This window comes from Gadus macrocephalus, chromosome 15, assembly GCF_031168955.1.
Source record: "Gadus macrocephalus chromosome 15, ASM3116895v1".
Classification (NCBI taxonomy): domain Eukaryota; kingdom Metazoa; phylum Chordata; class Actinopteri; order Gadiformes; family Gadidae; genus Gadus; species Gadus macrocephalus.
The window spans coordinates 19,829,731-19,852,538 of record NC_082396.1 but is presented as its reverse complement, the minus strand read 5'-3'; the positions used below and the strand labels follow the sequence as shown (position 1 = coordinate 19,852,538).

General features: G+C 46.0%; 1 protein-coding gene across 1 annotated transcript in view; it reads right to left on the bottom strand.

Annotated features, from left to right (window-relative positions):
- Nucleotides 1-525: 525 nt before the first annotated feature.
- lrpprc (leucine-rich pentatricopeptide repeat containing) overlaps nt 526-22,808 on the bottom strand; it is a 64,359-nt gene continuing 42,076 nt past the window's right edge. Inside the window, exons 26-38 of the mRNA XM_060072410.1 lie at nt 21,490-21,558; nt 21,291-21,381; nt 19,472-19,614; nt 18,316-18,439; nt 17,969-18,092; nt 16,139-16,227; nt 15,841-16,045; nt 13,888-14,015; nt 13,438-13,553; nt 4,334-4,408; nt 4,168-4,252; nt 3,212-3,354; nt 526-810 (exon numbers count right to left, since the gene is read on the bottom strand). Coding sequence (XP_059928393.1) covers nt 751-810; nt 3,212-3,354; nt 4,168-4,252; nt 4,334-4,408; nt 13,438-13,553; nt 13,888-14,015; nt 15,841-16,045; nt 16,139-16,227; nt 17,969-18,092; nt 18,316-18,439; nt 19,472-19,614; nt 21,291-21,381; nt 21,490-21,558 — 1,452 coding nt within the window. The 3' untranslated portion in view covers nt 526-750. The remainder of the gene's footprint in view (nt 811-3,211; nt 3,355-4,167; nt 4,253-4,333; nt 4,409-13,437; nt 13,554-13,887; nt 14,016-15,840; nt 16,046-16,138; nt 16,228-17,968; nt 18,093-18,315; nt 18,440-19,471; nt 19,615-21,290; nt 21,382-21,489; nt 21,559-22,808) is intronic.

Genomic DNA, 22,808 nt, shown 5'->3' with positions numbered 1-22,808 from the left:
CTAAAAAGCTTTGTGGCATTTAATTCTTAAAAATATAATAATGTTGAATAATACTTAAATAATTATGTAATATAATAGATAAACTATAATGCAAGTACAACTAGACCTCAAGAAGGTTGACAATGAAAACAGGTACACCGTACTCCCTGTATCTCCATGGAGACACAATAAACAAGCCTTACCCAGGGGATTGAAGAGTGGCTGATCTTAAAGAGATTTTAAAGAGCGGATCTTAAAGAGCCTCTGATCTTAAAGAGATCTTAAAGATCTGATCTTCAAGAACAGCATCCAGCTAGTCTAGGCCCAGGCCTTGCTACAAAGTTTTAAATTAGTTATTGCCTTTTCATTGATACGAGTATGCACTACTTACCAGTACCTAAGTATTTCAACTATGGGATATTTAGAGGTCACACAATAGATAAACTAGCCTTTAGAATGCAGAAACTGCGACATTGTAACACTGAGGTTTGGATAATTACAATGAGGTTAACAGACTCACTATATGAACTACAATCAAACAGGGAACCGTATTCACCACAATGTTTATTAGCATAAATACCCTCTTTCATGTTTTACATATTCAACAATTCCATCATCAGAGGACAGATGCTTACATCCTACAGTAACAACACCATCTTTCACATTTCAATTCAAACAACTTGTATAAAAAAACTAAAATACACAGACATCACCAAGTGGGGGGAGAAGTGAGAGGGTGTGTGTGTGGTCGGAGGTCTTCATGTTCACTCTTCACTCCTGGGACTGGCTAACACTCTCCCTCAGCTTGTCAGAGTAAAACTTAAAGCTCTCCTGGAATAAAGGGAAACAAAGAAGAGTACAAGTGGAAACATTAGTTAGGTTTTATGCCGTAGTTGCCGTCTGTCAACCACATATCTGCGTCTCTCTCGGCGTGTGTGTGTGTGTCCCTGTGTGTGTTTGTGTGTGTGTGTTTGTGTGTCCCTGTGTGTGTCCCTGTGTGTGTTTGTTTGTGTGTGTGTCCCTGTGTTTGTGTGTGTGTTTGTGTGTCCCTGTGTGTGTCCCTGTGTGTGTGTGTGTGTGTCCCTGTGTGTGTGTGTGTGTGTGTCCCTGTGTGTGTGTGTCCCTGTGTGTGTCCCTGTGTGTGTCCCTGTGTGTGTGTGTGTGTGTGTGTCCCTGTGTGTGTGTGTGTGTCCGTGTGTGTGTGTGTTTGTGTGTCCCTGTGTGTGTCCCTGTGTGTGTGTGTGTGTGTCCCTGTGTGTGTGTGTGTGTGTGTCCCTGTGTGTGTGTGTGTGTGTGTCCCTGTGTGTGTGTGTGTGTGTGTCCCTGTGTGTGTGTGTGTGTGTGTCCCTGTGTGTGTGTGTGTGTGTGTGTGTGTGTCCCTGTGTGTGTGTGTGTGTGTGTGTGTGTGTGTGTGTGTGTGTGTGTGTGTGTGTGTCCCTGTGTGTGTGTGTGTGTGTGTGTGTGTGTGTGTGTGTGTGTGTGTGTGTGTGTGTGTGTGTGTGTGTGTGTGTGTGTGTGTGTGTGTGTGTGTGTGTGTGTGTGTGTGTGTGTGTGTGTGTGTGTGTGTGTGTGTGTGTGTGTGTTTGTCTGCGTCATAGTAAACAAGGGTTGAGCCAGGCCTCACGGGTCTACAAATGGTTTCTACGGGATCCAATCAGGTTGTCTGGTTTCATGTGCAAATCCCTCTAAATACACGAGAGCTTCACACCACAGCTCCCTTAAGGCCGGCTTATTAAACACTGGGCCTTTAGTGTTGGGGCCTTTATTAGTGCAGATATTCATGAGGATAAGTAAAGCAGGAGAGCGACAGCGAGCGAGAGAATGAGCGACTGGTATGGATTAAACTCTTCTCCTTTGACACTTTCTCCTGGGATGGCTACTAGTCATCAACTGTGTACAACAAACAAGACCCTAAAGTACTTCTAAAGTCCTGTGTGTGTCAAGGAGTGTAGGACCAATAGGAGAAGAAGGTAACCATTATCATGTATGGAGTCCATACCAAACACAGCTGAAGCTGCCCTCCAACCTAGTTTGGTGTGAGCAAACCTTGACTTTTGGGACTCTCCCTTACTCGCCATTATCAAATACAAAACACAAAATGAGCTTATTGCTGCTTTAGATCTAAGGGCCCTTGAAGCTAGTATTTCCAAATAGGTCAGCTTCATTGACAAAACTACAATGTTTTCCATCAAAGGAAATGAGTCCCGATAAATAATAAAGTTTGCAGCCATGCAAGTGTTTAGAAGTGGCCCTACAGTGAAACCCACAGCCTCCGCCGGAGCAGAGGAGAGGAGGTGATTCTGACGTGCCCCGCCTCCTCCCCTCCTCAAACCTCCCACCAAAAGAACAGCAATTACTTCACCTTTCTGACAAGCTGTGAATTATGTAGAGTGTGTGTGTGTGTGTGTGTGTGTGTGTGTGTGTGTGTGTGTGTGTGTGTGTGTGTGTGTGTGTGTGTGTGTGTGTGTGTGTGTGTGTGTGTGTGTGTGTGTGTGTGTGTGTGTGTGTGTGTGTGTGTGTGTGTGTGTGTGTGTTCTCTGTCTCTATCCATCTATATCTCTGCGGAGGCACTGCAGGTGAGTGAGGAGAGGAGGAAGAGGGGGGCTCACTCCTGCACTTGCCTCGAGGGGACAGCAAAGCAGTGCTTTGCTTGTGTCTGTGTGTGTGTACACACTATTTGTGTGCGTGTGTGTGTGTCAACATTCTTTGGCCAAAAATAGAGCAACATCAGCAGCTTACAAAATGCTCAAAACACCCTGAAACACACGGCAGGGCACAAACCGTAACAAAGCACACATTAGCCGTGCCATGGCATGTACAGAGGCTGTCCCCTGGCAAGGTGTTGATGTGCTGAACATGCAGGAGGAGAGAGGAACGCCACAGAGCAATCTATTTCAATACATGACTTTTTACTATTGATGTTCTAGACTAGTTGTTTGGAAACACAAAAGCCTTCTGCAAACATATCATAATAATAATGTGTATTGCGTTAGTATTCCAATGTCGATGACCTTTCAGTGTTCTAAAGAGCTGAGTTGTAAAAGTTCCCTTTGAATGGTTAGAAAACGTCAGAATCACAGAGCCTTCAAACGCCCCGGAACAGAGCGGAATGGCTGTGTGTGTAGGTGTGTGTAACTGTGCGTGTAGTTGCGTGTGTAGGTGCGTGTAGCGGTGTGCGTAGGCGTGTGTAGCTGTGTGTAGGTGTGTGTGCGTATGCATCCAGGAGACTCACAGGGGGCTCGGGGAAGGGCAGTGCCTCTCCGGCATTGCGGTACAGCACTGCCAATCGTTTGAGTGACAGCTCATGGACAGACACGCCTTCCGCCTCCATCTGGTCAAACAGAGCCTTGGCAGAGGACAGATCGTTATCCACACCTGGGTGGGGAACGCAAACGTTAGGAGAAGCAGCACAACAAACTTCTGAGTTCAATTTCATATCATTTGTGAATGTAATCAAGTGTGTGTGTGTGTGTGTGTGTGTGTGTGTGTGTGTGTGTGTGTGTGTGTGTGTGTGTGTGTGTGTGTGTGTGTGTGTGTGTGTGTGTGTGTGTGTGTGTGTGTGTGTGTGTGTGTGTGTGTGTGTGTATCTTGCGAGCGCAAGAGTCGTTCTGCGAGAGGTCACCATGGAGAAGTAGTTTGTCAGTCAGAGAGAGGAGGAGGAGCGACAGAGCGGAGGACAGGGCAGACAGAAGGACAGAGAGGAGTTGAGGAACAAAGTGCAGGGAGAGGAGAACACCAGGGCTAACTGGGTCCCCCCGCCCCGCCTGGACCGCCCTGCAGACCGGCAGGCCAGCTAATGCTAATTAAATAGTCATGTCCCGCACGCAGAGAGGAGGAACATAACAAAGGAGAGCACACGGAGAAGAGGCTTGCACAAGAAAGTGAAGATACAAGAAAAAAAGTGTGGGGCACGTGCATGGAAGAACCGAGAGGCGAGCACCGACCAGACACAAACACGCTCGGTGACAAGACGCCCGCTGGAGTGCCTGGATAGTGGGCTGCTCACCGGCTCATCAGACTGCAATGCTGTAGTGTTTGGTCTCATTGACTCATCCCTCCTCTCCCTCTGGGGATCCAACCCAGCTCTACCTGGAGAGGGCAGCCGCATGCCCCTTACTCCCACCCCCCCCACTAAAAGCTGGTGTGTTTGCATGTAGAGGCGAAGGGGGTTGGCGTGTGCGTTCGTACCGTAGCACTTCATCAGGTAGCTGTAGTGGACGTCCTTCTCCGTGTAGTCGGGGATCAAGGCGTGGAGGGCCTTGATCTTATCCACCTGGAGGTCACACACACGTTAGCACAAACACATGGTATTACCGCTCCGTCTGTCTGTCTTTGTGTGGAGCAGCAGGCTCACCTGTCCGGGGCGCCGGGCCTTGCGGGACGTGTACGACAGCAGGATGTCCTTCTGCTCAGCCAGGCCGCCGCAGCGCTGGAGGGGGAGACGACGAGAGCACTGTGAGAACCCAGCGATACACAACCCCACAGGAGAGGCACGAGGCACCACGGAGCCGCCAGTCAGGGGCAACGGGGCGGCAGTAGCTCAGGAGGTAGAGCAGCTTCACTGGTAACCGGAAGGCTGCTAGTTTGATCCCCAGCCACTGGTTTGAATGATTGTCTATGTGATTGTCTTTTATGTACCATATGTTCCTGTGTGTGCATTGCCTTTATTTCACCTGATTGGAACCAATCAACTGTGTTGATATGGAAATAAAGTATTGAACTTGAACTACTATCGTATTGTTAACAGCCAGACTTCTTTGGCATCTTTCTGGTTGCATTTTCTGTAACAGTTAATTATTTTTTTCTATTTTTATAGAGGAAAGATACACATTGGCATGAACAAAGTAGCAAATATTGTCTTTCAGTTTAGAGAAGGAATTCATGTTGGCGCAAGTAATACAGTCTTAAAAGTAAAAGGGCCCAATCTAGACCTAGTCTACACGCCTACGACCAGCGCCAATTAAATCGAAACAGGAAGGAGGGGAGATAATGATAGTATGTTTGTGTGTGTGGGGGAGACGGTGGCAGAGGAACTTTAATACAAACAAATGCCCTCAGAGTTGAGTTCTACCTCATCCCACATCAGACAGGAGGGTGGACAAGTAACATCCACAACACACATCAGGTATCCTGAGGTAACATCAACACACATCAGGTATCCTGAGGTATCGTCTACAAGCTTCCATCGTCCAATAGCGCCCCCTAGCGATCGCCGATAGTCGATACTATCGGGGGGGGGGGGGCAACTTTATAATAATTGTATAATATTAATTATTTATAATAATTTATCACTTTGAAAAAAATCGCGTTTTTATTTTTCTTAAAAACTAATACGATGGTCTTCCCCTTGGACCAGCATGAGCCGTGAGCCTCCGCTGATTTAAGTTTCGAAGTTTCGATGCGTCGGCGCCGGCGGCGCTGTCATGATGACACACGCTGATGACACATGTTCGAAATCGTTCCCTATCACGGATATAGTGCACTATATAGGGTGCTCGCTATTTTGTAGTGTTGTTCGAATTCTCACTGGTTAATTTCATGCCCTATATAGTGCACTTAAAATACCCAAAATGCGAGTGTACATATGATGTTCCCTACGTGTTACTCCCATATAACACAATGCAATGCGGTCGTGTTTTTCCGGAGGAGGAGAAGAAGCTCAGTAACCGCAAGTGGCGAAAACGAATACATTTAATGATGGAGTCTCCGGCTTTCGTTTAGAAATATCAACAATTTATTTGGGATTTAACAAGAAAATGAAACATTCAAAATTAATAAGAAAAACCTTGTTCAAGGAAATGTAACATTCAACATCAATACAACCTCCAGCTTTCCTCGAGTGCCCGGTTTGTTTACATGATCTGGGCGCATCTGTCTGCGTCACACAAATACCCGGCGCATTTACTGACGCAAATGACGTTTAGAAATGTTCAGCGTAGTGTCCGAATTCTCGTTTGTTCGTTCCCTGTGTAGTGCACTATATCATGAACACTATAGGGAATAATGAGTGAGTGAATAGGGAACGATTTCGAACACAGCTCATGTACCACAGCTGTGACCCGGAAATGGTGCAGCGGGGTGTGATGTCATTTCGCCGTGCGAGCAGACCGGTAGGTTTCGAGCCCCTCCCCTCTCCTCTCCTCTCGCAGCAGTGAGTGAATACGGCAGGTCAGCGCTACATAGTATGTTTTCCACCGGTGCCAGTTAATTTCAATTACAATTTGCCGGGCTTTTTAAGTTGAAAAAATAGCTACCACAGCGCTTTAAAAAAAATAATTATAATAAAAAGAATAATAATAATAATAATTAAAATATAATTATCGCCTTTTTATCGGCTACTTGAGACGATCGACGATGGAATCCATCTATCGTCGATAGTCGATAGAATCGACTATCGGCCCATCCCTACGTGCAACGCCAACGCACATCAGGTATCCTGAGGTAAAACGTGCAACGCAGGTATCCTGAGGTAACACGTGTAACACCAACAAACCATCAGGTATCCTGAGGTAATGTGTGTAACATCAACACACATTAGGTATCCTGAGGTAACATGTGTGACATAAACACACATCAGGTATCCTGAGGTAACATGTATAACATAAACACACATCAGGTATCCTGAGGTAACATGTGTGACATAAACACACATCAGGTATCCTGAGGTAACATGTGTAACATCAACACACATCAGGTATCCTGAGGTAACTTGTGTAACATCAACACACATCAGGTATCCTGAGGTAACATCAACACACATCCGGTATCCTGAGGTAACATGTGTAACATCAACACACATCAGGTATCCTGAGGTAACATGTGTAACATCAACACACATCAGGTATCCTGAGGTAACATGTATAACATCAACACACATCAGGTATCCTGAGGTAATACGTGTAACGCCAACACACATCAGGTATCCTGAGGTAACATGTATAACATCAACACACATCAGGTATCCTGAGGTAACATGTGTAAGGTCAGTCAATGGAGCAGTGTGAGCAAGGAGCTGAACATACAATAGATTAGGGTTGTGCGATATATAGAATATACTCGATATAACTCCGAAATAGCTGTGTGCAATACATACAATTATTATTTCGTAAGTATAGAGTATTTTACGGCCATCTGTTTTTTGTTTTTTTTTCAAGTGGTAGCCGAGACTTGCCTTGGTTTCGTGTTCAAAACATTCTCCGGTGGCTTTCTCCCTCTCCCTCACGTGAGTGAGGGGTAAAAAAAGCCGGCCGGTTCAGTGTAGCATAGTGTATCCTAACCAATTTAATCGACAATTGAAACATGGAAGCGGACGAACTGCTGGTTCCTAAAATAACTAATGAGGGATAAGTGATCTGGCAGTTTTTTGGATATCGAGAGGAGGACGTGGAGCAAAACACGCCAATGCTTGTAACGTTTTGTCTGATCTGATGTCGTCATTGGTTACCAACTGCACGCTCCGTAACAGTTAAACACACAATCGGAATACAAGGTGCTCCCTCGTCTTATGGTACTTCTCTAGTTATAAGTTGGCCTCCGAAAACATCGTTGTTTTACCCTACTTCAAGCAACCATAAAGAGTTAACTGGGACGTGTCTGTCTGCGTGGTTATCTATCCGTCGACCCCGGCAAGGCGCTGGGGGTAGAGAGCAGCACACCTACAATACCTAAATAAATATATCCAATGGGCTCAAAAATATCGAACACATAGTATCAAAATGAGTTTATAATATTTTAGTTTAATTCATTGCAATGGCCTACATATAAAGAAAATGCAGCCTAAATTAGTTATTTGTAGGGGTGTAACATTCATGCGATGCATCGATGAATCGATTGTCAGTCCTACCGATTCAACTAAATCGATCTGCTAAAATAAATAAATGGAATGAATCGCTTTGGCTTCACCAATAATCGATATAAATGCTTTAAATCGTATGATTCGATTATGATTAATGTTTTAAGACTTAGTTTACACGTTTATTTTGTGAAGTGCAGCTCGGTAATCCGTAACTCTGTCATCAGCAAGTCAGCTTGCAAGGAAGTCCCACGAGAGGTTTTTTTCTCCCTCACCCTCTACTGGTGCATTTCAAACATGGCAGAGAGCGGCAGCGAGATTGTTAATGCACCAGCAAACTTGAAATCCAAAGTGTGGAAGCATTTTGGCTTCGCAAAGAATAATGGTAAAATTGACAAGGAGTGTGTGACGGGGCGCATAGTTTCCGTCAATGTTGCCTGTGTGTGTTTGTCTTGTTTGACTATGTATTCCGTTACCTTCCTACTGTTTTAAAATCATTTATCAACCATGTCATTTATCATGCGCGCTACGACAGTTTAATACAATCTTGCAAGTACCATCATTACAACGTTCTGTTGAATACCATTTACGTCACCTGTTCTGTTGCAATAACCATTCAAACAAGTATGTCGTCAAATTCCAGGTTTGTTTATTTAGTTTAAAAGTTACATGTTAACACAGCGTAAATGTTCGTCTTATCAGCGTCTCGTCTAGACTTTGTATTAGCAGAGAATGTCTAATAGAGTGGCGAAGTCACGCCTCTTCCGGTAGGGCTCATGGGACCTATGAGATCGAAAAATATGAATGGGTGTCAATGGAGAGAAAATAATTATTTTCTGGTCCCGGTCTTTATATGCCCTGGATTACACATATGTTGTTTGTGGATTTAAAGGATAATTTTTCATGCAAAGAGTTCGACCGTTTATTGTGCAATTGTTCAGATAAAGGCTGTAGAGAAAACACAACGAGAAAGACTACACGGCTCGTATGTGACGTCACGCTCCCTGCGACTGGCGTGGAGAAGACCGACAATCTTCCCATCGGCATAACTGAAACTCTGCACGTGCCCCGACTTATAATGGTTTTCACCTCTTTCGATGCTTTTATCCTCCCCTTGGAAAAAGCGGTGAAGTGGGGCAGAGAGATCGCCATCTCTGTGCCGAGTTCCAAGGGCGGGTGTGGTGACGTATATCATATGCGTCGAGAGCAGCGAAGAGCTGTAGTTCACAAAGCGGCCTCACATAAAACCTAAAATTATCAAACTTCTTCACGAACATTTTTAGTTTTCTTTGCATGAAAAATTATCATTTAAATCCACAAACAACATATGTGTAATCCAGGGCATATAAAGACTGGGACCAGAAAATAATTATTTTCTCTCCATTGACACCCATTCATATTTTTCGATCTCATAGGTCCCATGAGCCCTACCGGAAGGGGCGTGACTTCGCCACTCTATATGAGGAGAATGGGCACTCGCGGGTTAGTTCCGGTTTTCTGGACTGGTTGCAGTAATAATCTCTGACCACGCGGGGCGCTCGTAGGCGAGTCCAGAATGAATGGGAGCCAACGGGGTTTTATCCTCAGAATCCACTTTTCTCACGATGTAATTTTTTGTCAAGTAATTTGAAAGTTGCTATCAAAAGGTGGGGCTAAGATAATAAACTCAGCTGAATATTGCATTTTTTAAGGTCACGTATCTGTTCTAAAAAGGCGTTAAAAACATGCGATGACGTCACACATTGTCATACTGTCAGAGGTACTGCTTTACGGCAGTTTCTAAAGCACTTCCTTTTTCCCGCAACGATAACACCAGCTGTTGGAGGTAAGGCTTTTTTTTGCTTAATACCCTAGTTACAGAGTTTTAGTGAGCTAATGTAAAAAAAAGAAATGCGCGAATGTTTTACATATGTATGTTACTTACAGAGAGTGTTTTTTCTAATCCTCACTAGTGCCGATGATAAAGCTTTTTTTTTTAGTAACGATTATGAGCCATTTCTTTCTCCTAAAATAGAAACCTGGATTAGAATCATAATTTTAAGACTGCATCAATTTAGTTTACATCAGTAAACAATCTGCTAGAGAGCAGTGTTCTGTTGTTCTCCTCATGCCTCTTCCTTTCTTGATCTCTACAGTCGGACCTTGATGCTGTGACAACGGACAAGTCTTCTTCCTCTGTCCTTTTCCCCTGCGATAACGACTGTAATAGCAGATGTTGAAGTTGTTAAATCGTTAACTAACCATTTGTATGGAACAATCGGTTAAGGTAAGTTAAGTGCTTGAGTCTCGACACTTTAGAGAATGTCTAGCGCGCAACTTGAATAAGCCATGTGCGATATTACCCGGGCTCCAGCGCAACTTTCCTTACCAGGTGAAGCCTCAGGTAGCCTAGGACCATTCATACAGGAGCAAGCAAGAACGTTACCTTTTTCTGTCCTTGGGAAACGAAAAGACGGACAATCCGTTTCCACTGTAAGTGCAGTTTATCATTGCACATTTACGAGGCATTTCTTTTTTAAACTATCTTTATTTTCGAAAAATAGACTGACAGATTAAATGATATTGAGCGGGATATTGACTGTATTATTTAAGGTGGTCATACCGTACCTACCGTGTATATAACACATTGAACATTGAACACAAGAAATGGAAGAAATTCCATTTATGCCCATGTGCTTTCACCATACATACTATCTAAAAAATAAAAGGGCCTGCAGGAAATTATAAATACAGTACGCAAAAATTGAGTTAACACGTTTCTGATTGCTCTTCAGCTTCAGATGCCGTCAAGAGGGGTCTCTGGTCGTAATCAGTCGCAAGTCCGTCCCTGACCAATCAGCATTCATTAGCAGAATGCTAGCGTGTATGGCCAACAACGGCCCAAACTGTAAGAAATCGAAAGGACATAAGTACTCACTCATTTGACTTTTGAACCATAATCTATATTGAACTTGCGGAATCTACAATAAAATTTGCGATAGTTCAACGACAAGCAGGTGAAAGAGGCATAATTAGCCGTCTAGCCCCGTAGACTCCCATTCAATCTGGACTCGCCCGCGATCACCCCCAGTGGATGTCTCATGGAACTACAACCAAAATCGGTACAATGGGTCGTATAGGTAGTGCCCAGGGTCTTCGTAGACGGGCTCTGGTAGGGAATGTGTGCCGCGTCAACGGGGTTTAAATTAACGTCATAACTTCCGGGTAAACCGGAAGTGACCCCGAGTTTTTGTAATTATGTTTATTGCAGTTTTTGTATATTTTGGCTACGCCAAAATCTAGCAATAATATAAAGGTCCAGTATGCTTAAGTTCGAATTGATGTTTTTGTGACTCTCAAGCCCATTCAGTTTGTTTAGTGAAAAGTATTTTTCTTTTTGTTGATTTTCGTTTTATTTTTATTGCCTTATGGGGGCCTTAAATTGGGAAAATAAAAGATCCCATCTTTTTCCAAACTTCTCGGCGGCTCCTGAGTGATTTTCCACCTAGTTCAAGACGCTCCAACACATCTACCCATGACAGGGTGTCACATTATTGCATGTTTATTTCACGGATATAGAATTTTGGTTCAAAGTTACTGAATCGAATCGTGGTTTACAGAATCGAATCGTTCCAAAAAAAAAAAATTGTCCTTGAATCGAATCGCCAACTACTGAATCGTTAATCGAATCGTCTGAAGCCAAAGATTCACACCCCTAGTTATTTGTGTATTTTTTTTTTTTTCTCTCTATCTCATTGGCCCTTTATTGTAATTTGGAAGATTGTTTTTGCAGTTTGTGCTTTGTATGAATATTTTCTTTTCTTATTTCAACTCAATTGCGATTAATCACTAAAATGAAAATATAAAATGTTGTGATGGAAACCACCTGGGAAGTTAACCAAGAATGGTATATAGTCTGCAGGGATTGTAGTGAAAACAGTAAAGGGCAAAAGTGCTATTTCATGGGGTCCTTTAAAGGAGATTTCAAAATATCGAGATATATATCGTATATCGTGAAATGGAGAAAATGTACCGGGATCTTAATTTTTTCCCATATCGCACATAGATCATTAAATCACAAAAGACACATATAGTATGCCATATACTACTATATACACAACAAGTCATTCATTCTATCACCGTTCAAACAGTAGAGGTTTTTTTTCTGAATGACCACAATAACGGGAGAAAGACAATTAAAAAGTACATGTACGTCTTCATGCCAATGACGGTCTTAAAAAGATGGAAAAAAAGTAAGGAAGAGATAAAGGTAGAGGAAAAGGAGGGAGCAGGAGAGAGAGAGCATCATGAGGTCAGATTACTAGCCATTCGTGAACTAACATGTGTTAGGCTGCTCTTCCACCTCCCTCTGAATAAAAAGTAGGAAGCGTGCTGGGCTTTTAACACACACAGTTCCCCTGCACTGCTCTAAGTCACAAGGCGCCAGGCGGCAGAATGGCTTTCGTACAATCAGGCAATTAGACTAACACTATGCCACTCTCCTCCCCATCAGATGTCCTCACTAGAGCTGGGACCAGACCCAACCAGAGGCTGCAGCCTCCCCCGAACACACACAGGCTGCTGCCTAAAAGCTCAGGACAACTGGGGACTTCCTCCCCAAATGACACCATCCCTCTTGCAAAGTCAAAGTACACACGCACCTCACTGCATCTCCTCTGGTACCGTTCCTAATGACTAGACCCCCCACACGGCTCCCTTTTAGCCCCACACACACACACACACACACACACACACACACACACACACTTCTGGTCTGCTTGGCTAGTTAGAGGTTTTGCTTCACTTATGACGGGTGGTTTTGGGCTGCGAGTCTCCATTGACCCCAAAGTGGCAGGACCCCCGAGGGAGGGGGAGCTAAATTAAAAGCCCCCGACTGATCTTGTTTGGTAGCAGAGAAGCGGTCTGCCTGCTGATTTTCAGGCCTCCACTGGGACACAGTTAACACATTTTATGGTTTTCTTTTTGAATGAAACTTTGTACTCTAGCATCTCATCAATGTGGTGCTTTGCAGCCAGTCCTTCTTAGCCATCCAGAAAGCATTTCCTATCTGCTACCGTCAAAAACAACTTCCTCCCCAAAGCCACAAGCAAACCCCAGCTAATAATTGAAATGTGAAAATGCGTAAAAGGGGATGAGGAGATATGAAGTGGTGATGAAACCTGTTGAATAACCACAACTGATCATCACACTCTGCGCTACGGGAGGAGCTGTGACCAGCCAGTAGACTCTGCTAGGGATCCATAGAGAGGGGGCAGGAGGCGGATGTATGCCTCGCAGATTAGCATACGGCAGTCACGGCTCTCAGCTAAATGATGGAGGAGGAGAACGACTGAAGACGTCAAAGAGAAGCATTACTATAGAAATGGCATAAAAGGTTGCAGGGAGATCCCTGCGTCTCACTCTCTCCGTGGGACTCCAAAGTATCTTCTGGTCTGCAAACCGACATTATCTCACCTACTCCATATCAGTCCCCACAAACCGCTGTGAGATGGTACGACCCACAGGGCCGCAGGGCCAGGAGCCGGCGGTCACTTATGAGCTGCAGTCAAAGTGCTGAAAGACGGCCAACAGGCCCCAGCAGCTTTCAATGAAACATACCATTGCCAAAGTACACACACAATGCACTACAATCAAAGCGTGTATTATGAGAACAGAACACTACTCACCATCAACATGGCCTTGGCGTCTTCCAGTTTGTCCATGTCCAGCAGCTGGAAGAAGAGGTCTGTGGCCGGCCGGTAGCATGCAAAGTGGTTGGCCAGCCGCTCTGACATGGCAGCCACTGTGAGTGAGGGACACACACACACACACACACACACACATCTCATGCCTGGGCTCTCACTCTGATACATTTTACAAATCAAGCCACCCTTTGTTAAGTGCTTTGTCCAATGCAAGGCGAGGCACAGCGCGGAGCACAATCTGTTGACGTGGTGAACATGTACGGCAACACAAGGAGGCCAAAAGAGCCACTGTGGTTCACATCCTAGAGGGTAGGGTTGGGTTCAGGTCCCAGAGGGTAGGGGTGGGTTCAGGTCCCAGAGGGTAGGGGGGGGTTCAGGTCCAAGAGGGTAGGGGGGGAGGTCAGGTCCCAGAGGGTAGGGGGTGTCTCTTACACTTGTCAATGGCTTCCTCGTTGTTCTGCTCATACATCTTCCTGAATACGAAGGCCATGCTGGGCTGTGTGGACTCTGGACTGGTGTACATGCCGTCCAACAGCTCTATGGCAGTGGCCAGGTCCCCACTAGTGAGGAGAGAGGAGAAGGAGAGAGGGACGAGGAGAGAGGGGGGTAAGGAGAGAGAAGTGAGGAGAGAGGGGAGTGAGGAGAGAGAGGGGTGAGGAGATAGAGGGGGGTGAGGAGAGAGAAGTGAGGAGAGAGGGGGGTTAGGAGAGAAGGTGAGGAGGGAGGGACGAGTAGAGAGAGGGGTGAGAAGAGAGAGAGAGGGGTGAGAAGAGAGGGAGGAGAGAGGGGTGAGGAGAGAGGGGGGTGAGGAGAAAGAGGGGTTAGGAGAGAGAGAGGTGAGGGGAGAGAGAGTGAGAAGAGAGGGGGAGTAGGGAGGGGGTTAGGAGAGAGGGGCGAGAAGAGAGACAAATGAAGACAAAGATTGTGAATACAGGCCAATGCACTTGCCCGGCGATGCAACACACACACAGACACTTGTTTTCCGCCCCTACAGAGCAAAACGGGGCCCGGGTGCCAAATTTCCACGCAATTTAAACAACGCAATCTGGCAAGCATGCCCTGCTAATAACACTTCCCTGCGCTCTCCCCCACCCATGCTTATGAATATTTAACAGAAGGCTTGAGTGTGTGTGTGTGTATAAGGTGGCGGGTGCGGGCTGGGACGAGGGGGGGGGGGCGACTGGGCCGTCTGAATTATTCAGCGGGGGCCCCTCTGAAGGCAGCGCTGCAGCGGCCCCAGCGTGGCTCTTCCGCTCCGGCTCTTAACCAGTCAGCTCGAGTCATGCACGGCGGGCGTGCACGTGTCACAGCCGCTCAGCGCCCGGCTTCCGAGGGTCAAGGTTCAAACTGACAGGCTCTGCCGCCACGGCAAATCGGGCGTGAGCCCGCGTACGGTTTTGGCTGTGTGGATTCTCTCACTTACTTCCTGCTGTCCCTCCATGTCGGCCTGGCGACGAGGCCGGTGAAAGGGGGGAGGGGGGCTGCTAATGCAGCAAGCATGGCGATGAAAGTTTTATGTGCTGTGTGTTTCATATTTTGTTCTTCTTGTTCGGCCAGCGGTGGTGGGCACAGCGGCGGGGGGGGGGGGGATGCTCTCGTAGACAGGGGTGGTGTGTGTATGCATGCTGGGGGAGGGGTGTGTGTTTTACTACATTAAGGGGAATCCATAAATAATCCTATTAAGTGAGTGTTGGCCATTTGTAGCCTGTGTGGGAGCCCTTAATGTATGAAGGTGTCACCCTGGCTCTCCCTCACTGGGGAACGGAGGTTCTCTGACCTGCGGCGGAGTCAACGCAGGCCACAGGCATGCTGAAAGCATAGTGTACAGACAGAAATATACTGGGCATGCATAAATAGGAATACAACTAGCTCTAGAAAACTAAAATCTTAGCCCTGATCACAGCGCAGACTTGTCTGCGCTGCGCTCCCAATGTCAACATGGGAATGAAAAATCAAGCCAAATTTCAGTTTTATAAACAGTACAGGAAAATATATTTTTTCCAAAGTGCATGAAAAGTCATTACATTTTTTTTCTGAAAATGTAATTTCCCGTCCTCTTCTACCTCTTGACTGCCGGTACCGTGGTTGTTATGATAGGGCCGGGTTTCCCAACAGGGGCCAGAACTACTGCAGGGGGCCGCCGGAAGATGGGAGGTAAACTGAAGGTATTTTTGTGGGGGAATAAGCTCAAATGTGCACTTCGTAATGCATTACTTATTTTTACCAATGAGCCTGGGCAAAAATAAACTTTTAACCACTGCTCTAGGGTGGGACTGAGGACCAGACTCAGTGCTGGATGGGAAGGAGCTCAATCAACCAAGGACAGAAGTCCTTCCTCCTGGGCGTCTGGAGGATGAGCCTCTATCCCGCTCTCATCAGCCTTACTTCTTGATGTGTGCCAGGGCCGTGTTGTTGACAAACACCATGCTGGACAGCTGAGGGGCCAAGCCCAGGCCCTTCACCAGCGCCTCCACCTCCTGGATGGCGGCCACGTCCCCTTGGTTACCCAGCTCCTGGACCAATCGGGTGACGCAGAGCTGGGAGGGCACGAGGTCTGCCTGCAGCATGGCGTTCAGAGTCTCACGGGCCTCTGGAACCAACAGAACACAGACTTCACCTCCAGCTCCCATCTGACACATTCAGGATTATCGTGAGGGAGTGAGTGAGTGGGTGCGTTAGAGACCTGTCGCCTGGCCTCTCCTGCTGTAGGTGATGATCAGCAGGTTGGTAGCCAGATCACTCAGTTGAAAGCCAGGGGAACGAGAAACGGCCCTGAGAAACACACACATGATTCATTACAACAAATCCGATTGATGAACTGTAGCATGATAGCTTGGCATGGGGAAAAGGGGGGAATAACATTTGTTTTTTTCAAACCGGAATTGAATACCAAGAACACTATAAAATAAACTTTATAAATGTAATTAAACAGTGGACGTATGCATCGCAGATTCGGTCTGTTTCAGAACCGTTACATCCTCAATTACAACCAAACTGGGACAGCCAGTCTGAAGCTCCCACAGTGAGAGGTCCTCCTACCCTGTCACCCATACGGCACTGTGTGTGTGCATGTGCATGCGTTTGCATGTCTGTTCGTGTGTGTCTGGGTTCACTCCAAGCACATCAAGGTTGACTTGTTATATTTTGTGGACATTGATGCATCCTCAACCAAATGACCAAACACTACATTTTGTCTCTCACTCTGTCTCGCTCTCCATCCCCGTCTCTCCCGCCTCTCATCTGGATATCTGCCGTCCTTCTAAGCCCTCTCCTTATTCATTTCCCCGCCACTTAAACCTCAATCAGGCTCTCTGTTTTGATTACAGCCCTGCAGAAAGATTAATCCAACGCCCAATTGAGCATCAGGGCTGCCAATCCTTATCACAGAGCGGCCGCGGGCCAAACATGGGCCTGTAGCCATGGTTACAGGGCTGCCATGGAGATTATTCTTGGATCAGGGTCAAGGAGGGCCAATGCCGGAGAGCAGGGGATTGACGGAAGGCAGGGGTTAAATGATCCTTAACCATTTAGAGAGAGGGGTGGGGTTGAGGTGATGGCACTCTTGCACATCTCTCCCTCTCCTAGTTCAGCCCGGAGCAGTGAACAGCTTTAGGGGTGAACGACTTGAGCCAATGAATGTGTAATCATCAATCTCAGCCCTCTCTTACCCCCCCTCCGCCCTCTCCCTTTTTCATCATCACTCTCCAATCCCTTAATCTCAGGGCAAACACCCACTGCTCAACTCTGTACGGATTACCCCCGAAGACAAACACAGCTCCGTTGTCTCTAGTGAATCCTCCCTTATCTTTGCATTCACCGGTTAACTTTCCTGTTGATGAACCACTAATCTGCATTGTGCACAGAGACATCCCAGCATGGTTTGATAGCCTATCATGCACATCCCTTTTTTTAAGTGTATTTTTTCTACTGGCAGATAAAGGAGCAGAGTGAGGGAAAGTGGAATAGAGGACAACCGCGTGGACATCAGCTCTCGGACTAAGCTGTGGTCTTTTAATGTCTTGCTTGCCACTTGGCCCAGAGAGACCCCAAACCACCGCACATCCTTCCTTCAACTCCTCTTTGCAGGACTGAGGTTTCAACTGCCTCTTCCAAACTAACAAAGTGTGTGTTCTCCGCTAGAGATACGCAAGAGCCACTATTCATATCTAGCAGGAGGGCGTGTCAACACACACACACACACACACACACACACACACACACACACACACACACACACACACACACACACACACACACACACACACACACACACACACACACACACACACACACACACACACACACACGGTTGTTTTTAATAAAAATATATAGCTAAAGCACCCATCGTTCATTTCCACACCATGTACTTGAAAAACCTGTCCAGCAATAGGTTGGACATCTAAGTTGACATCATAAATGTGTTGAGTCCAGCAATAGGTTGGACAACTCAGGTGACATCTTACATGTGTTGAGACCCTGATTAATAGGTGGGAGACCTCAGGTGATATCTTACATGTCTTTGACAGTCATGGCGTCTTCCAGGGCCCCGGTGGCCAACAGGGCCCGTATGATGTGGTCGTACACAACGGCCCCCAGGGCCACGTCCGGCCCGGCCGCCACCAGCATGTCCATTGCCTCTGCGGAGAACCCAGGCAGACAATATATTTGAGATCGTGCCTACAAAAGCATGCATATCAGGTCATATATCTGCTAAAGCCACGTACAGTACATCATGAACACTATGGTCACACATATTTGCCTCCAAAATGAACAATTCAAAGTTGTACATTCATTCTAACCCTTACTCTGACGTTTACGCTTCGTCCAACCTAAAAGACCCAGGACACCCAAGCAGCTGACCTTTGACCCTGCCCTTTTTGCACAGCCCCAGAAGACGGACTCCGACATCTGAACCGGTGGGGACTAGGGGGGCCGCGGTGGCGGGCGGGGGCGTCTTGATGGCGGCGTCCTGCTCAAACCAGGTCTGTAAAGAAACATTATGTCAAACCAGAAGTTCCCTACCCTAACAAGAGCCTCCCAGTGCTGTATCTGTGTGGTCATGTTGGAGGCGGGCGGTGTCAAGTCACCCGTGTGGACGATGGGAGGGGTTAAGCTGTGCTGGCAAGGGACAAATTAGGGCTGGAACCCCAGGGCACAGATGTGAGAGTATACGTTTCTTTATAACGTGTGTGATGTGTGTGATGTGTGTGTGTGTGTGTGTGTGTGTGTCCAAGGGTCATTCGTTTAACAGCCGGAGGCAGCAGCAATCACTTCCTGTCTCGTCACCCTGACGACCATTAGTTACGCATGTAGGCGCATGCAGGCGCATGCACGCACACACGCACAACAGACACGCACGCACCAGAACAAGGACAATGGCCAGGGAAGACCAACACTAGAATACCAGTGTTGGTTTTATTATGGATAAAAAAATATATTATTATGGAAAAAAACATTGACCAAACCATAACTATATGTTTAGCACGCCTTTTAGTAGAATGTATACATCAGAAGCAAGGTGGGCCCATAACTTAAGAGTCCAAATAAAGCGCTTGAATGTCAGGTTTTCTAATGAATTAAATGACCTATGAGTGCAAGGCCATGACCTCATAGCCATGCTGCCAGCACACACAACATCACAGAGCAATCAGCCTGCTATAAGCCTCTCAGACGCTCTGACTGATGGCAGATCAGGTTAGAGGCCCAACCTTATTGGTTCAACATGGTAGGAACACGGACTGAGTCGGCTGAAACAGCTCACTGATATTTATTTATTATTGTTTATGGGCTGGTGTTCCAGCGATTGAAAGACGCATCCAATTAAAGACTTGATGAAATTGGGTCTGTGTCATTTTTCTTGACAGATGAGCAAGCGTGACGATCTAAAGTGAACTAAATAATATTTCCATTAGTGATTGTCTAGAGCATTCAGAATGAGCTAAGGAGAATGGGGAGTGCAGAATGCACTGGCGTTCTCTTTAACCTGCAGAATTAATCATTTCAGTCCAACTTTTACCTTGGGCACCTCGAAGGGCACCTCCTGTCCGTTGCTCTTCAGGATGTCTGCCAGCAGGCGCAGGGTCCTCTCCCTGGGGACCACGTTTTCCTCCTGCATCTTGGTCCAAACAGACTCTGCTTTCTTCCAGTCGTTGGTCGACTCTAAAAAACAAACATAATGAAACAACATTTCAGTTGATTTGAACATCCCTTGCAGTTGGTAAGTCGACACACAAACATTGAGACCGGATTGTTAAAGGTCGAAGTCAGGGTTTGGCAACTGGCAGCCCGTGGGTCATAACTTGCCCGTCAGACATAATATCTGGCCCGCCAGATTATTCTGAAGTTATATGATTTCAGTTTTTATATTTTATATTGAATATTGGTATCTGGTAGCTTATCTGGCTGGATACAGTAAACTTAATATTTTTTTCAAAAATCCTGCTACTTTTAGGTGCGCACTACTGCTCTCTCTCCAGCATAGACATGGAAAGAGGAGCGGCTTTACACGTGGCCTTTGCATACAATGAGACACTTTCAACAGACACTTTTACCTGGTAGACTCCGCTGGAGAACCAGGCTGACCACTACACAACTTTTTCACTTTATCTTCACATTTAGGGTGAGGAGTAAGATTTATAACTTATGAGGGGATAAGATCAGCAAATAAAGTCATGTAAAGACCAACAGGCTACATTATGAATGAACTTATTTATTATTTTATACTTCAATAATCACTATCATGTTTGCAGTTTATAACGTGATCAGGCATGACATTTACGTGATTAGGGCATAGTCTTGTTTATATTTACGTATTTTTAGAGTCATCTAGTGTGTGGTAGGCATATGATATGACTAAGCCAGCTGACAGGCGTCGCAAATAACAGATTCATTTTAATTAATCAATTCCTTGAACTAGCCTTTGATAATGTTCTGGCCCCCCACCTAATAGAAAAAGTCCTGACGGGATCTGTCCCGAGGCCAAACTTACTTGCCGACCCCTGGTCTAAATTATATTATAAAGGGTTAGATTGCAAGTTAGAAACTACGCAACTGCTGATTTGTTGTTGAGGAGTCTAAAACGGATCGTCAATAATTAAAGATCCTCAGATCCCAAGCTTTAACATTTGTTCAACATTCAGTCCATTCCACTGTGATGTCATAGTGTGCTGCATGTAGGTACACACACACCCCTGACAATGCACCCCATACTGAGAGAGCAATCAAACAACTAATCTGTTCAACAGTTTGACCCTCAACTACACTGTAATTTAGGATACACACCAGTAACGTGTGTGTGTGTGTGTGTGTGTGTCTGTGTGTCTGACAATCAGCTATAACACTCCAATCACCTGTAATCTGCTCCAGTCATCACTAGTGCAATCAGACCACATCTCATCCTTACGCAATGTACTGAGACCATTAACTTATCTCTGCTGATCCAAACACTCTGTGTGTAACACACACGCACACACACACCAAGTCTATATGGCTCGGGCAGCGCAATGGCCCCGTCACTCTGAGAGCATAAGAGCATTAGGATATCGATAGAAATGGTCATTGTTCTGTAATTCAACATGAAGTTGTGCGTCGTTATGGGGAGACGTGTTTGAAGCTCCCACAGCATCTCACATTCGAAAAGTGGTGCAACTTAGTTTCCTTTACTGAGGTCATGCTATATTTAGGTTGATTTTCCACTACTACAACTCTGTATATTTTCCTCAAAATGGCAGGGTATTGCCAATAAAAAAAAAATCCCATGAAGCATTCTGATGTACCGGTATATAGAGCATATTAAGTGAAGTGCATAACTTGTCATGTTAGTGCTTGTGACTTACTACAGCTCCGGAGTATATAGCTGTACATCTCATCCCTGTCGCACTCAAACAGCTTTGCTGTCATCTCCACCATCTGTTCCAAAGACTCCATCTGAACAAAGTAACATCAGTGTGCTCCCGTTAGTCCATTGTTTTATATGGATCACTGTGGTATCTTCTACGTATTGGTTTTAACGGGGGGGCTTGTGTAGGAACTGACCTGGTTTCCTGCAATGCATTTCTCTGCATACCACTGGATCCGCCCGGCCTTGGCCCTCAACCCAGGGGTCTGGAGTACAGAAGAGCATCAGACTTAGCATTGCAAACAGCATTCCTGTATCCAAATTACTCAGGTCACTCGTATCTATTTTCCACCAAACAAAAATGAAGGGCACCTTCAATTACAAGACAGAGGCTTAATCTCTCATATATATATACAAATGAGAACACTCGGTTTTGGTATTCAAAGGCTTGAGTACACTGAGTGGGCTGAGAATGGTGGGCCGACAATAATCTGAAGGGGTTTGTGTGTTAGTACGTGAACGCTAAATACAAGCCGAGATGCTGACGTCATGGCCCCTGCATTACTGTGCACAGCAATGGCAAAGTCCTAGCCGGTGCAATCTGAACCAGATTGGGATTGAGTGTGTGCATAGCCCGCTGTAATCTGGCTGCTCTCCTTTTCCAGCCTCCTTTTCCAGCCGACTGTCCCACCCTCCTCCCCATCCCTCCTGCCCTCTGGCCAGCTAGTGGCATTATGTTCCGCCAGCTAAGGGGACACATTAAAGTGTGTTGGCTGGCCCTGTCCGTCTCTCTAATCGTCTGGAGGCCCTGGTGTGCTTCTTCCTCTCCACGATTCCCTTTGCTTAAATATGCTGAGCTCGAAGAAAACCTGGCAGCTCTGAGCACACACACAATCACACACGTACATATAATGCACTCGGAGGCCCACACACGTTTTTAGGATTCTAAACCCCTCAAGGATAATCTAAACTGTCTGAGCAGAAACAAAATCCACAAGAATTAGGACTACACAGTCTTTAACATGTATCCATACCAACGGGGGGGGATGTCATACATACGAGCCAGCAAAGCTATAACAAGTTTAAAAAAAAAGTAACAAACCATCTCTTTCCCTTTCAACAGCAATATGAGGTCAGATTACACCGACAATCCAGACATAAAAACATATACACGTAAATATTTGCATTACTCTTTGTGGCCTTGAGAGACACTTATCTTTATCTGATCTGCAAATGCCATAAAACGGAGTGTGACAAAAGGGAGCCAAACCCTTACCTGTGTTAACGAGCCATCCCCCCCCTCTCCAGGTCACATCCTCATGTTCTCCTAATCCCTTTCCCACTTGTTCCACTCACACGTATCACCCATGCCCCCCCCCCCCCCCCCCCCCCCCCCCGACTGACACCAAAACACCTAATGACACACCACTTTTTAGCAATACTACCTAACCTCTGCACACACACACACACACACCCCTGATAATCCCCAAGCTGACTATGACCATTTAGTGTAAAA